Here is a 13,003-nt window from a genome sequence, read left to right as displayed (position 1 = left end):
TGCTCCCATTTTGTATGAGATGAACTCAAAGATCTAAAACTTTTTCCACATACACAATATCACCATTTCCCTCAAATATTGTTCACAAACCAGTCTAAATCTGTGATAGTGAGCACTTCTCCTTTGCTGAGATAATCCATCCCACCTCACAGGTGTGCCATACCAAGATGCTGATTAGACACCATGATTAGTGCACAGGTGTGCCTTAGACTGTCCACAATAAAAGACCACTCTGAAAGGTGCAGTTTTGTTTTATTGGGGGGGATACCAGTCAGTATCTGGTGTGACCACCATTTGCCTCATGCAGTTGCAACACATCTCCTTCGCATAGAGTTGCTCAGGTTGTCAATTGTGGCCTGTGGAATGTTGGTCCACTCCTCTTCAATGGCTGTGCGAAGTTGCTGGGATATTGGCAGGAACTGGTACACGCTGTCGTATACGCCGGTCCAGAGCATCCCAAACATGCTCAATGGGTGACATGTCTGGTGAGTATGCCGGCCATGCAAGAACTGGGATATTTTCAGCTTCCAAGAATTGTGTACAGATCCTTGCAACATGGGGCCGTGCATTATCCTGCTGCAACATGAGGTGATGTTCTTGGATGTATGGCACAACAATGGGCCTCAGGATCTCGTCACGGTATCTCTGTGCATTCAAAATGCCATCAATAAAATGTACCTGTGTTCTTCATCCATAACAGACACCTGCACATACCATAACCCCACTGCCACCATGGGCCACTCGATCCACAACACTGACATCAGAAAACCGCTCACCCACACGACGCCACACACGCTGTCTGCCATCTGCCCTGAACAGTGTGAACCGGGATTCATCCATGAAGAGAACACATCTCCAACGTGCCAAACGCCAGCAAATGTGAGCATTTGCCCACTCAAGTCGGTTACAACGACGAACTGGAGTCAGGTCGAGACCCCGATGAGGACGACGAGCATGCAGATGAGCTTCCCTGAGACGGTTTCTGACAGTTTGCAGAAATGCTTTGGTTATGCAAACCGATTGTTTCAGCAGCTGTCCGAGTGGCTGGTCTCAGACGATCTTGGAGGTAAACATGCTGGATGTGGAGGTCCTGGGCTGGTGTGGTTACACGTGGTCTGCGGTTGTGAGGCTGGTTGGATGTACTGCCAAATTCTCTGAAACGCCTTTGGAGACGGCTTATGGTAGAGAAATGAACATTCAATACACGAGCAACAGCTCTGGTTGACATTCCTGCTGTCAGCATGCCAATTGCACACTCCCTCAAATCTTGCGACATCTGTGGCATTGTGCTGTGTGATAAAACTGCACCTTTCAGAGTGGCCTTTTATTGTGGGCAGTCTAAGGCACACCTGTGCACTAATCATGGTGTCTAATCAGCATCTTGATATGGCACACCTGTGAGGTGGGATGGATTATCTCAGCAAAGGAGAAGTGCTCACTATCACAGATTTAGACTGATTTGTGAACAATATTTGAGGGAAATGGTGATATTGTGTATGTGGAAAAAGTTTTAGATCTTTGAATTCATCTCATACAAAATGGGAGCAAAACCAAAAGTGTTGCGTTTATATTTTTGTTGAGTGTATATACACGACTGTCATGTATGCAGCGGGCTTCCAAACATGCGAAAAGACTTCCATCCAGAGGAGATGACTGTGTTCTTCTTACTGGTCATTTCGGCTTGTGGATGGTCTACTGGAATGTGCTTCATTCTCCATTAATGTGCGCTCATTTATGAAGTGGTTATACCACTTGTTTATTTGCATTATGCTCATGGCATCATTGGGAGTCACCAAGTGCAAAATTCACTGTAATACCTTTGCTCAAGTCATTCCATCATGTTACAGCAAATGAGAATCCAATGGGTGCTCAGTACACGTGTTCACTCTAAGGCTGACTAGTGACTGATGCACTCTGCAGGCGAGAAAAGAAATTCACACATGCACAAAAGGATCCCGACACCTCTCCACCAAACCACAACTCACACACTGCACTTCATTTGTTACCATTGGATGAAATAAGTTGGATAATTTTTTTAATCTCTCTCTCTCTCTCTCTCTCTCTCTCTCTCTCTCTCTCTCTCTCTCTCTCTCTCTCTCCTCTCTCTCTCTCTCTCTCTCTCTATATATATATATATGGTGAAATACTGGGTAAATGTATGACAACAAAATAACTGATTGCTGTAAAAATAATTTGGGCAAAATTTCATCTCATTGACACAGCAAAGATAGCCTCATTCCACACGTTATCCACCAGAACGTCAAAACAGACAATAAAAACTGGATAAAATGCTGACGATCTGCAGAAAAAAAAAGATTGTGGTGGTGGGAGGGAGTTACTGAAGAAGAAATCTGTGGGTTGCAGAGCTCAAGATGTCACAGAGTGGGTGGACAAAAAGGGAAAGAAGAGCAGAGGGGGATGTAGGTGCATGTCAGTGCTTTCAGATGCAGGCAAATTGTCCCTGCAATCAAAGCGATGTGGAGCTTTTGGATCAGATGCATGAAGCCGGAGATAGTGGCTTACCTCAGTACTGCACCACTGAGCGACTGTCACCCGATATCACCACATGGACACAATTCTTCCACATCAGTGAGAGCACAGGGACAGCTTTATGTCCCTCTTTGCTCCTCCAGCACTACAGGGACAGACTCCTTCCTGAAATGCATCTATGCACAGTTTGGCTGTCAGAAACATTCACATTAAATATGAATAGGCCTAATAACAAATGGAAGCTCTCCGAGTTCACATCCTGGATACGAAATATGTATGGTCCAGTGTTTTTGCAAAAAGGCTCTTTACAGTCTCTCTGCTCACTTGTTTGCCTTCTTAATAACAATCTGATACCATAGCTGCAGTTGCCTGTCCCCAGTCACTTTGCACTAAAGAGCTTTTCTTGTCCATTCATTCATGCATTTCAGTGCATTTGGTTTGCTTCTGTTTGATGGACTTTGAGCAGAATTCCTGCAAACATCTTGCATCACTTTTCACCAAACCTGGTGAGAATTTTTACTCCAATTTGGAATATAATCTGTTAAATTTTTGGTTATAATGGCAGAGATAGAAAACGTGAAAATTGGGACAGATTACATTTTATGCTGGATCTGGATCAAGGAGCACAGCCACAGGACATTTTAAAACTGATTTTATAATGCTGGAAAATAGGCCATTCCCAAGTCACCAGGTGCTTTTAAAAAGAGATTTTAAAGTTTTTATTCAACAATACTGCAGAAAAAAAAAACTGATATTAAAAATATGAGGGTGTCCAAAAAGACTACTACTTTAAATGTAAAGAAACTGCGATTGGTCACGCCCCTCTCCAAAGGAAGGAGTCACTTTTTTCTACTGGGTTTGTGTAGCCCTGCTCAGGTCTCACAGAGAAAGCAGGAATCCAGAGTTCCATGACTTACATCACTGAAGTTGAAAGCAAGCTGTATCAGGGATTCATTTAGTTTGTAGTAGATGGAAAAAAATTTTTCATGCAGACATAAAAGAGTGGAACTTTGAAGATGTTAAACATGAAATTGTAAATATATTTAATTGCAAAAGGTACATACATTTTTTTGTTTGTTTGTTTCTTTTGCACAACACGCAAGAGTGGCCTTAGTTGCCACCAGGACCCTTCACAAACATCTTCATTAGCTTGTCTGGCTTTATTTTATGTTATGGATATTTTGCATGTTAAAAGATATCAAAATGGTCCAATAATATATATATATATATATATATATATATATATATATATATATATATATATATATATATATATATATATACTATATATATATATATATATATATATATATATATATATATATATATATATATATATAGGCATGGCCTGGTAGAAAGGCTGGAATAAATGTTGTTAAGAAGCTGAAATAAGGGCCAGAACATTTAAAGACTTTTTTTTGTTTGTTTTAATGCAAGATGTGGCTTTTTAGGCTTTGGCTGACTTGTGTCCTCTGCTGAGTGTCCAACTTGTTTTACGTCAGTGTCATCTCAGTGTCTTCCTCCAGCGACAGATGCACAGACGAGTGACTGGGACTCGACCTGGTTTTCAGACTGATGGAGCCGTAGAGTTTTGCGGAGCGCTTGGAGTAAGCCACGACCTTTCTCCTGTACATCTCTCCCTTCCACATGGAGATCATCAGCAGCGTGGACAGAACCACGCCGCCCAGCGTCAGCAGGCACAGGCCCGCTATTACGCACTGGTCCAGGTGGGCCCCTATGCGCGCGCTCTCCCTCTCCAGCTTCTCCATCTCGCGCGCGGACACACTGTCGCGGTCCACCACCACGTCCCTCGGCACGGCGTAGGAGATGATCACCAGAGAGATCCCGGTCACCAAGAACGTGACTGCACTGATGAACCCATAGTCTATAGAATTCCCAGAACCCTCCCCGAGGGAGAGATCGTCCTCAGACATTAAGGAAAGCTCCGGGAACGTCTCCGAGCACGGCTCGCGGTTGCGCACGGCTCTGTGAGTTTTGCAGCTCGGCTCGGGGCTGGCCACTTGCAGGTTCACATTCTCGTCGATGTAGGTAAAAGACGTCTCTAATTCCTCGTCGCAACAAACTCGGATTTTCTCCTCGGCGCCTCCTCTGCGCGGCGCTGTCCGTGGTGCTGAATGGCAGCGACCGTTGCCGCTCCGGGCCGCCGCCGGGTCACAGCTGTCCTCCCCGTCGTGCGCTCCTACTGTTGCTCCGCCCGATCTGCGGCCGTGCGGCGCCGCGGAAAGCTGGTCGAGGACGTCGGGCCCTTTGTCAGTGGCGGGGAACGGCTCCGGAGAAGCCATTCGGTTTTGGCCACCCGCTGGTTCACCGCGACGCGTGCACTCCACAGCATCCCTGATAAAGAGAGTTCAGATGATCACATGAACCGAGCTGCACGTGTGCGCCAAAACTTGTGCGCAATTTGGAACGGGCATAAAAATGCGCATAAAGACGTAGCAGCTAAAGACCGGTTTAAAGTTGAAACGCGCTCACAGTGACCCGGATTTAAAATGCATCTGTCAAGTTTCGAAATTATACACATAAACATATTAAAGCTTCTTTAAACATGAAGCTCGTCAGCCAAATAAATATAAATATACTATTTTTGACAATAAATACACTTCATTTAAATTCCAGAGATGCTCCTCTGCTCACGGGTGGACCAGGGAAGAACAGATCTTTTCTCTCTCCTTCCCCTCCTCATAATAATAATAATAAAACATTTCTCAGACGAATGACATAAATGCAAAAAGCGCACACTCACCGCGCTACTTCAGCATCTCCGTGGACTTGCTTCCTGCAGCGTGTGAGGCCGACACGGACGCGCTGTGACTGCGATCTCTCCTCGGTGCATGTGGAGCACGGATGCGCAGAGTGGATTTCTCCCGTTAGCCACGCCCACTCTGCTGCCGCGCCGAAGGGAGCGCTGCTGTGTGACGTCAGCAGCGCTTCTACAATACGCACTAGATTTGAAGCGGTGGACTGAGGATGAATTTGTGTCTTCTTGTTCTGATGCTGTAAAACGTGCAAACCTCAGGCCAGATGAGACAAAAATCGCAAGAGAATGGCACTCAAAAGAGTGCACACCTCCGCCAGAGCCCTCCAGCTGCATCTCCACAGACCCACATGTTAAAATGTTCACATTTAGCCTGGTACAAAAAAGGTTTTGGTCTCCATTGCTAGTTTCCTCATTTGTAAAAGCTGTACAGAGATAAAATCTTCATATAACTCATCAGTTTAACCCTCTGAGGTCTCAAGGTATTTTCTAGATTTTTTCCACACCTTCAGTAATTCTCCTTTTAAGACACCTGATTTTAGTATTTTGCACATCAGAATGTTCAGAAGAATCTCAGCTTTCAGAATATGTGACAGATATTTGTCTCAAAGCTGGGATAGGCTCCAGCCCCCTGTGACCCTGGAAAAAATCTGAAAAAATGAAATGCATTCTATAAATATTTATTTCAAATATGCCTTATTCATGTGGATGAACTGGTTTGGTGCTAGGAATGTGTTCACCAAAGTCTTTGGCTGACAAAAGTAGTTTAATATATGAAGACAATTGTATATTAATGTAAACAAATGATAAACAGAAATCACTCATAATTTCCAGCTAGATGTTTTGTGTCTTCCTTATATGCAATAAATAAATAAAAAAGGATGAAAAGTGGAAAGTCCCTCACAAAAAAGTACTGATTGATACTGAACAAAGAAAATAACCCATCCACATGTTTTTTTTTTCCATGACAATATGCTTTATCTGTAGGACTAAATCCAAAGTAAAAAGTGTTTTCAGGCTGACGGAGCCATTTTTATTTTAGCAATTACGAGAGTTTAGTGGCAGTATGAATTTGTCTGCCTCCTGAACAGAGTGACAATGTGCTATGAAGAGAGAGAGAGAGAGACAGAGGGACAGACCCATGTGACGTTCTCCAGGCTCTGGGATAGGCTTTGAGGCAAAGCTAGACTAGAACATGGATTGAAAGTAGAGGTGAAACTGTGTAGTTTCAGGAAGTGGTTGTATGAAGTCTCAGGTTCCATCACTGATCTATGAAACAGACATAAGAGCTGTCAAGATAAAAATATAACAATATCCAACTTCTCTTCAGCACTGAGTAGGCCAGAATGCCATTCAGTGTCAAGAACCATAGTGCTTTTCCCTCAGCATTACCAAAACCTCTGACTAGAAGTCATGATTGGGTCTCTGAAATATCTCTAAAAGTAACTCAATGATGTAATGACATAATCATGTCTCATTAGCATTTGGTGGTAAGATGACCAGCATCTTCTTCTCTTGAATAATGGATTATTTTGTTTGCTTGTTGGTTTATTTATTTATTTTATTTGTGGAGTGGGGATGACTGGTATGGACTATAGAGGTCATTTTATTGAGTTGTTTTTGGAATTCTATTATGTTCAACTATTTATAAGCTGATCGGTTTGTGTTGAACAAAAGTAATCAGATTTGTCACTTGTCGCTAAATAGGATTTTCAGTCACAAGGGATGGTCAACAAAAAATTGCTAAATCTAATGATAAAGTCACTAAATTGGCAGCACTGGTTTCCCTACGGAGGCATGTGTACATATTTACTTGAAGACATTTTAAATGACTATTTGTACAGGCAGCTCCTTACCTTAGCCGCGCTGCAGCTCTCCATGAAGTGTATGCAAATTAATCACTGATATCAAATCACCTGATAATTATTTGCATACACCATGGTTGACAGCGACAGAACAATTTTAACCAGCAGTTTTGCACCACAGTTGGATGCTGTGTGTTAGTGCTCTCATCATATCAATGCAGGCAGAGAAAATATTATCCAGCTGTGTGGCACAAACAACATTGTTAAACTTCATGTATCATGCACCATCTGCTCTGTTGCGCTCTCAGAAGATTATGGGTCACTGTGTCAAAGTCCTCCTGATCCACGCTTAATCTGGAGTTTTCTGTAACCCCATGTTAAACCGTTCACAGTTTCATCTCATTTATTCCAGATTTGTTCTAGATTTTCAGAGCCTGCATCCTGGAACAGTTTTGTCGGACAAACTATGCGTAACTAGGTAGTTGTACTTTTGGCATGACTGCAGTCAGGGCTATGGCAGTCTGACCCCAGTGATCTTGACCTTGACCAAAAGGCTTGACGTCTGCCTGATATTCCCATGGCAGTTCTGGAATCTGCCTAGCTGTGTGGCACACTTGGTCAAAATTGGGTGGAATATCAAATTCCTTGACCTTTTGAAAAATTAATTCTTTAATGGCAGTTTTGGAGTCAATCATACATATTGCCTTTGGTAGAAATTACTCAAAGGGTTAGGGTTAGGAGCAGGCCATCAAACAGACCTTGACCCGAATGATTGACCTTTACAACTCTGACCTCACCTGGGCAGTTCTACGTACACTCAACAAAAATATAAATGCAACACTTTTGGTTTTGCTCGCATTTTGTATGAGATGAACTCAAAGATCTAAAACTTTTTCCACATACACAATATCACCATTTCCCTCAAATATTGTTCACAAACCAGTCTAAATCTGTGATAGTGAGCACTTCTCCTTTGCTGAGATAATCCATCCCACCTCACAGGTGTGCCATATCAAGATGCTGATTAGACACCATGATTAGTGCACAGGTGTGCCTTAGACTGCCCACAATAAAAGGCCACTCTGAAAGGTGCAGTTTTATCACACAGCACAATGCCACAGATGTCGCAAGATTTGAGGGAGCGTGCAATTGGCATGCTGACAGCAGGAATGTCAACCAGAGCTGTTGCTCGTGTATTGAATGTTCATTTCTCTACCATAAGCCGTCTCCAAAGGCGTTTCAGAGAATTTGGCAGTACATCCAACCAGCCTCACAACCGCAGACCATGTGTAACCACACCAGCCCAGGACCTCCACATCCAGCATGTTCACCTCCAAGATCGTCTGAGACCAGCCACTCGGACAGCTGCTGAAACAATCGGTTTGCATAACCAAAGAATTTCTGCACAAACTGTCAGAAACCGTCTCAGGGAAGCTCATCTGCATGCTCGTCGTCCTCATCAGGGTCTCGACCTGACTCCAGTTCGTCATCGTAACCGACTTGAGTGGGCAAATGCTCACATTTGCTGGCATTTGGCACGTTGGAGAGGTGTTCTCTTCACGGATGAATCCCGGTTCACACTGTCCAGGGCAGATGGCAGACAGCGTGTGTGGCGTCGTGTGGGTGAGCGGTTTTCTGATGTCAGTGTTGTGGATCGAGTGGCCCATGGTGGTGGTGGGGTTATGGTATGGGCAGGCGTCTGTTATGGATGAAGAACACAGGTGCATTTTATTGATGGCATTATGAATGCACAGAGATACCGTGACGAGATCCTAAGGCCCATTGTCAAGAACATCACCTCATGTTGCAGCAGGATAATGCACGGCCCCATGTTGCAAGGATCTGTACACAATTCTTGGAAGCTGAAAATGTCCCAATTTCTTGCATGGCCGGCATACTCACCGGACATGTCACCCATTGAGCATGTTTGGGATGCTCTGGACCGGCGTATACGACAGCGTGTACCAGTTCCTGCCAATATCCAGCAACTTCGCACAGCCATTGAAGAGGAGTGGACCAACATTCCACAGGCCACAATTGACAACCTGATCAACTCTATGCGAAGGAGATGTGTTGCACTGCATGAGGCAAATGGTGGTCACACCAGATACTGACTGGTATCCCCCCCAATAAAACAAAACTGCACCTTTCAGAGTGGCCTTTTATTGTGGCCAGTCTAAGGCACACCTGTGCACTAATCATGGTGTCTAATCAGCATCTTGATATGGCACACCTGTGAGGTGGGATGGATTATCTCAGCAAAGGAGAAGTGCTCACTAACATAGATTTAGACTGATTTGTGAACAATATTTGAGGGAAATGGTGATATTGTGTATGTGGAAAAAAGTTTTAGATCTTTGAGTTCATCTCATACAAAATGGGAGCAAAACCAAAAGTGTTGCATTTATATTTTTGTTGAGTGTAGAATGTGACAACATTCGTAGTAGTTCCTGTGATGGTTCTTGGAGCCCAAACTGTCACGCGTTATTACGAAGTGACACAGAAACTGTCAAGTTTTGACACGACTTGTAACACGGCGTCACATTTCACTGCACGCCACGACGTGCGCACAATTAAACTCGGCTCCAAATGTTGTTCCAGAGTTCCTGCTGAAGCTCCTCAGGACGCTCCTGCAGGTGTTCCACCTGCTGTTGTAACCGATGATCGGGAGAACAAGTTTGAGCAACCAGAGGAGCGAGAGGAGACTCACGTGCTGCCCGACATCTCTGCACCTCCTCCAGTCCGGCGGAGGAAGAAGCGAGCGCACAATTAAACCCTGCTGCACAACATTCAGTTTGTTTGCTGACACAAAGTTGGCTAAAAGTCAAATTTCAGTGCTCTTCAGCACGCTCCTGCAGGTGTTCCACCTGCTGCATGTGCCTGATGTTTGGGAAAATGTGCCAGACAACAGCTGCATAAAGCCACCCTTCTGGCGCTGTCCTCCTCCTCCTCTCTGCACCACTCCAGAGCCCAACTACGCATGCAGTCACAAAGTTCTTCTGAAAAACTGGAGCGATCTGAATTCGGTTGGGGTGAATATGGGTGTGTGTGTGGAGACAATTCACCTTGTTCACAACGTGACAGAACTTAACGATGCGCTGTTACACGCAATAGCCATGTGCATCTTTTATCACCCTAACCTGCTGCACATCCTTTCCAGCTCTGTCCCTTTGTCTGGCCAATCGGTACAAGTCCTTTTCTCCTTCCTTACTGTTCAACTTCTTGTACAGCTCGCAATATGCCTTTTCCTTTGCTTTTGCCACTTCTCGCCTTACGCCGCATCTCCTTGTACTCCTGTCTACTTTCTTCATCTCTCCGACTATCCCAAAACTTTTTCACCAACCTCTTTCTCCTTATGCTTTCCTGGACCTCTTCATTCCACCACCAAGTCTCCTTGTCTTCCTTCCACTGTCCAGATGTCATACCCAGTACTGCCCTAGCTGTCTCCCTCACCACATCAGCAGTACTTTTCCAGTTGTCCAAAATTGCTTCCCCTCCAACTAGTGCTTCTCTCACCTGCTCGCTAAATTTCACACAACAGTCTTCCTCCTTCAGCTTCCACCATCTGATCCTTTGTTGAGCTCTCACTCTCTTCTGCTTCTTTACCTCTAAAGTCATCCTACAAACAACCACCCTATGCTGTCTAACGACACTCTCTCCTGCCACCACCTTACAGTCTGTGATTTCTTTTAGCTTGCATCTCCTAGAAAGAATGTAGTCCACCTGTGTGCACCTTCCTCCACTCTTATATGTTACCCTGTGCTCCTCCCTTTTCTTAAAGTAGGTATTCACCACAGCCATTTCCATCCTTTTTGCAAAATCAACTACCATCTGTCCTTCCCCATTCCTATCCTTGATACCATATCGACCCATTACTTCCTCATCACCTCTGTTCCCTTCACCAACATGCCCATTGAAGTCTGCTCCTATCACCACTCTTTCATGCTTGGGCACACTCTCCACCACCTCATCTAACACACTCCAGAAATCTTCTTTCTCCTTCATCTCACAACCTACCTGTGGGGCATATGCACTGATGATATTCATCATCACCCCTTCAATTTCCAACTTCACACTCATCACCCTGTCAGACACGCGCTTAACCTCCAACACACTTTTAACATACTCTTCCTTTAAAATGACCCCAACACCATTTCTCTTCCTGTCCTCACCATGGTACAACAACTTGTACCCACCGCCGATTCTCCTGCTCTTACTGCCCTTCCACTTGGTCTCTTGCACACACAATATGTCTACCTTTCTCCTCTCCATCATATCAGCCAGCTCTCTCCCTTTACCAGTCATACTACCAACATTCAAAGTCCCCACTCTCATTTCCACCCTTCTAGTTTTCTTCTTCTCCCACTGTTCGTGGCAACATTTTCCTCCTCTTCTTCGTCGTCTTCGCCCAGCAGTAGCCCAATTTCCATCAGCACCCTGTTGGGCAATAGCACCGGTGGCGGACGTTGTTAACCCGGGCCGCGACCGATCCGGTATGGGAATTCAATTCTGAGTCTGCATAGTTGGGTTGGCTTATTTTACGTCAGATGCCCTTCCTGACGCAACCCTCCTCATTTATCCGGGCTTGGGACCGGCACTCAGAATGTACTGGCTGCACACCCCATGTGGCTGAGTTCTCAAGGTTCCCTCTTATGCGCTCAAATCATTTCGGATCCTGTTTTGCCGTCATCAGAATATGTAAATTGCAGTCAGATGGTCCTTAGACTGCACATGGACTGCCGTCGGATAGGTGTCCCATCTCGACGGCGCCCAGAGGGTTTTGAACATGTGCATCACATTTGGGGGCCGCCAGACGATTTTGACCAACTGTGTGGAATCTCGCAGATGGCTGTCAGAATGTTTTGGAACAAAACCCGACACTTTTCGGATGTGCGCCGATTCGTCATTCTGACGCCATTCTCCATGATTCTGTCTATGTGACAGGGGTATAAATAAATGTAAGAATCACCACGGTTCAGTCGTTTTAGCGTAATCTTGCAAACAGTCCAAAAACATGAACCCCTTGGATAAGGTGAAGAATCAATCTGCTCCTTTTATAAATTGTGTTAACTATTATGGAAACCTTTGGCTTCTTCCTTATGTAAATGCAACACTTCTGTTTCCTGCACATCATGTTCCAGTGACCAGCTGCATCAGCATAACGCTGTGGCTCTGTCATTTATTATTCATCTACATACAGTAGTGTTCAGAATAATACTCTCCTTACTCCAGGTTTTGAGTATATTTCTTATTCTTACATGGGAAACAAGGTACCAGTAGATTCAGTAGATTCTCACAAATCCAACAAGACCAAGCATTCATGATATGCACACTCTTAAGGCTATGAAATTGGGCTATTAGTAAAAAAAAAAAACAGTAGAAAAGGGGGTGTTCACAATAATAGTAGTGTGACATTCAGTCAGTGAGTTTGTCAATTTTGTGGAACAAACAGGTGTGAATCAGGTGTCCCCTATGTAAGGATGAAGCCAGCACCTGTTGAACATGCTTTTCTCTTTGAAAGCCTGAGGAAAATGGGACGTCCAAGACATTGTTCAGAAGAACAGCGTAGTTTGATTAAAAAGTTGATTGGAGAGGGGAAAACCTATACGCAAGTGCAAAAAATTATAGGCTATTCATCTACAATGATCTCCAATGCTTTAAAATGGACAAAAAACCAGAGACGCGTGGAAGAAAATGGAAAACAACCATCAAAATGGATAGAAGAATAACCAGAATGGCAAAGGCTCACCTATTGATCAGCTCCAGGATGATCAAAGACAGTCTGGAGTTACCTGTAAGTTCTGTGACAGTTAGAAGATGCCTGTGTGAAGCTAATTTATTTGCAATAATCCCCCGCAAAGTCTCTCTGTTAAATAAAAGACATGTGCAGAAGATGGCCTAAAGAGAAATGGGGGAATATTTTGTGGACTGA

The 13,003-nt window shown here is 44.3% G+C and overlaps 1 protein-coding gene across 1 annotated transcript; it reads right to left on the bottom strand.

The window, feature by feature from the left end:
* Positions 1–3,909: 3,909 nt before the first annotated feature.
* On the bottom strand, positions 3,910–5,310 carry LOC117513382 (transmembrane protein 74-like). Its single transcript, XM_034173582.1, has 2 exons — positions 5,255–5,310; positions 3,910–4,845 (listed from the first exon to the last, which is right to left on the bottom strand). The coding sequence occupies exon 2, from the start codon at positions 4,791–4,793 to the stop codon at positions 3,984–3,986; it is 810 nt and encodes a 269-aa protein (XP_034029473.1). The 5' UTR covers positions 4,794–4,845; positions 5,255–5,310; the 3' UTR covers positions 3,910–3,983.
* Positions 5,311–13,003: the final 7,693 nt, after the last annotated feature.

The sequence above is a fragment of the Thalassophryne amazonica genome, chromosome 7 (genome assembly GCF_902500255.1).
Source record: "Thalassophryne amazonica chromosome 7, fThaAma1.1, whole genome shotgun sequence".
In the NCBI taxonomy this organism is placed as follows: Eukaryota; Metazoa; Chordata; class Actinopteri; order Batrachoidiformes; family Batrachoididae; genus Thalassophryne; species Thalassophryne amazonica.
The sequence above is the reverse complement of the archived record's forward strand: the minus strand, read 5'-3'. Positions and strand labels throughout refer to the sequence as shown.

What these genes read in the sequence shown, in the direction of transcription:
- LOC117513382 (XM_034173582.1), bottom strand. Translation starts at nt 4,793, where the DNA reads ATGGCTTCTCCGGAGCCGTTCCCCGCCACTGACAAAGGGCCCGACGTC.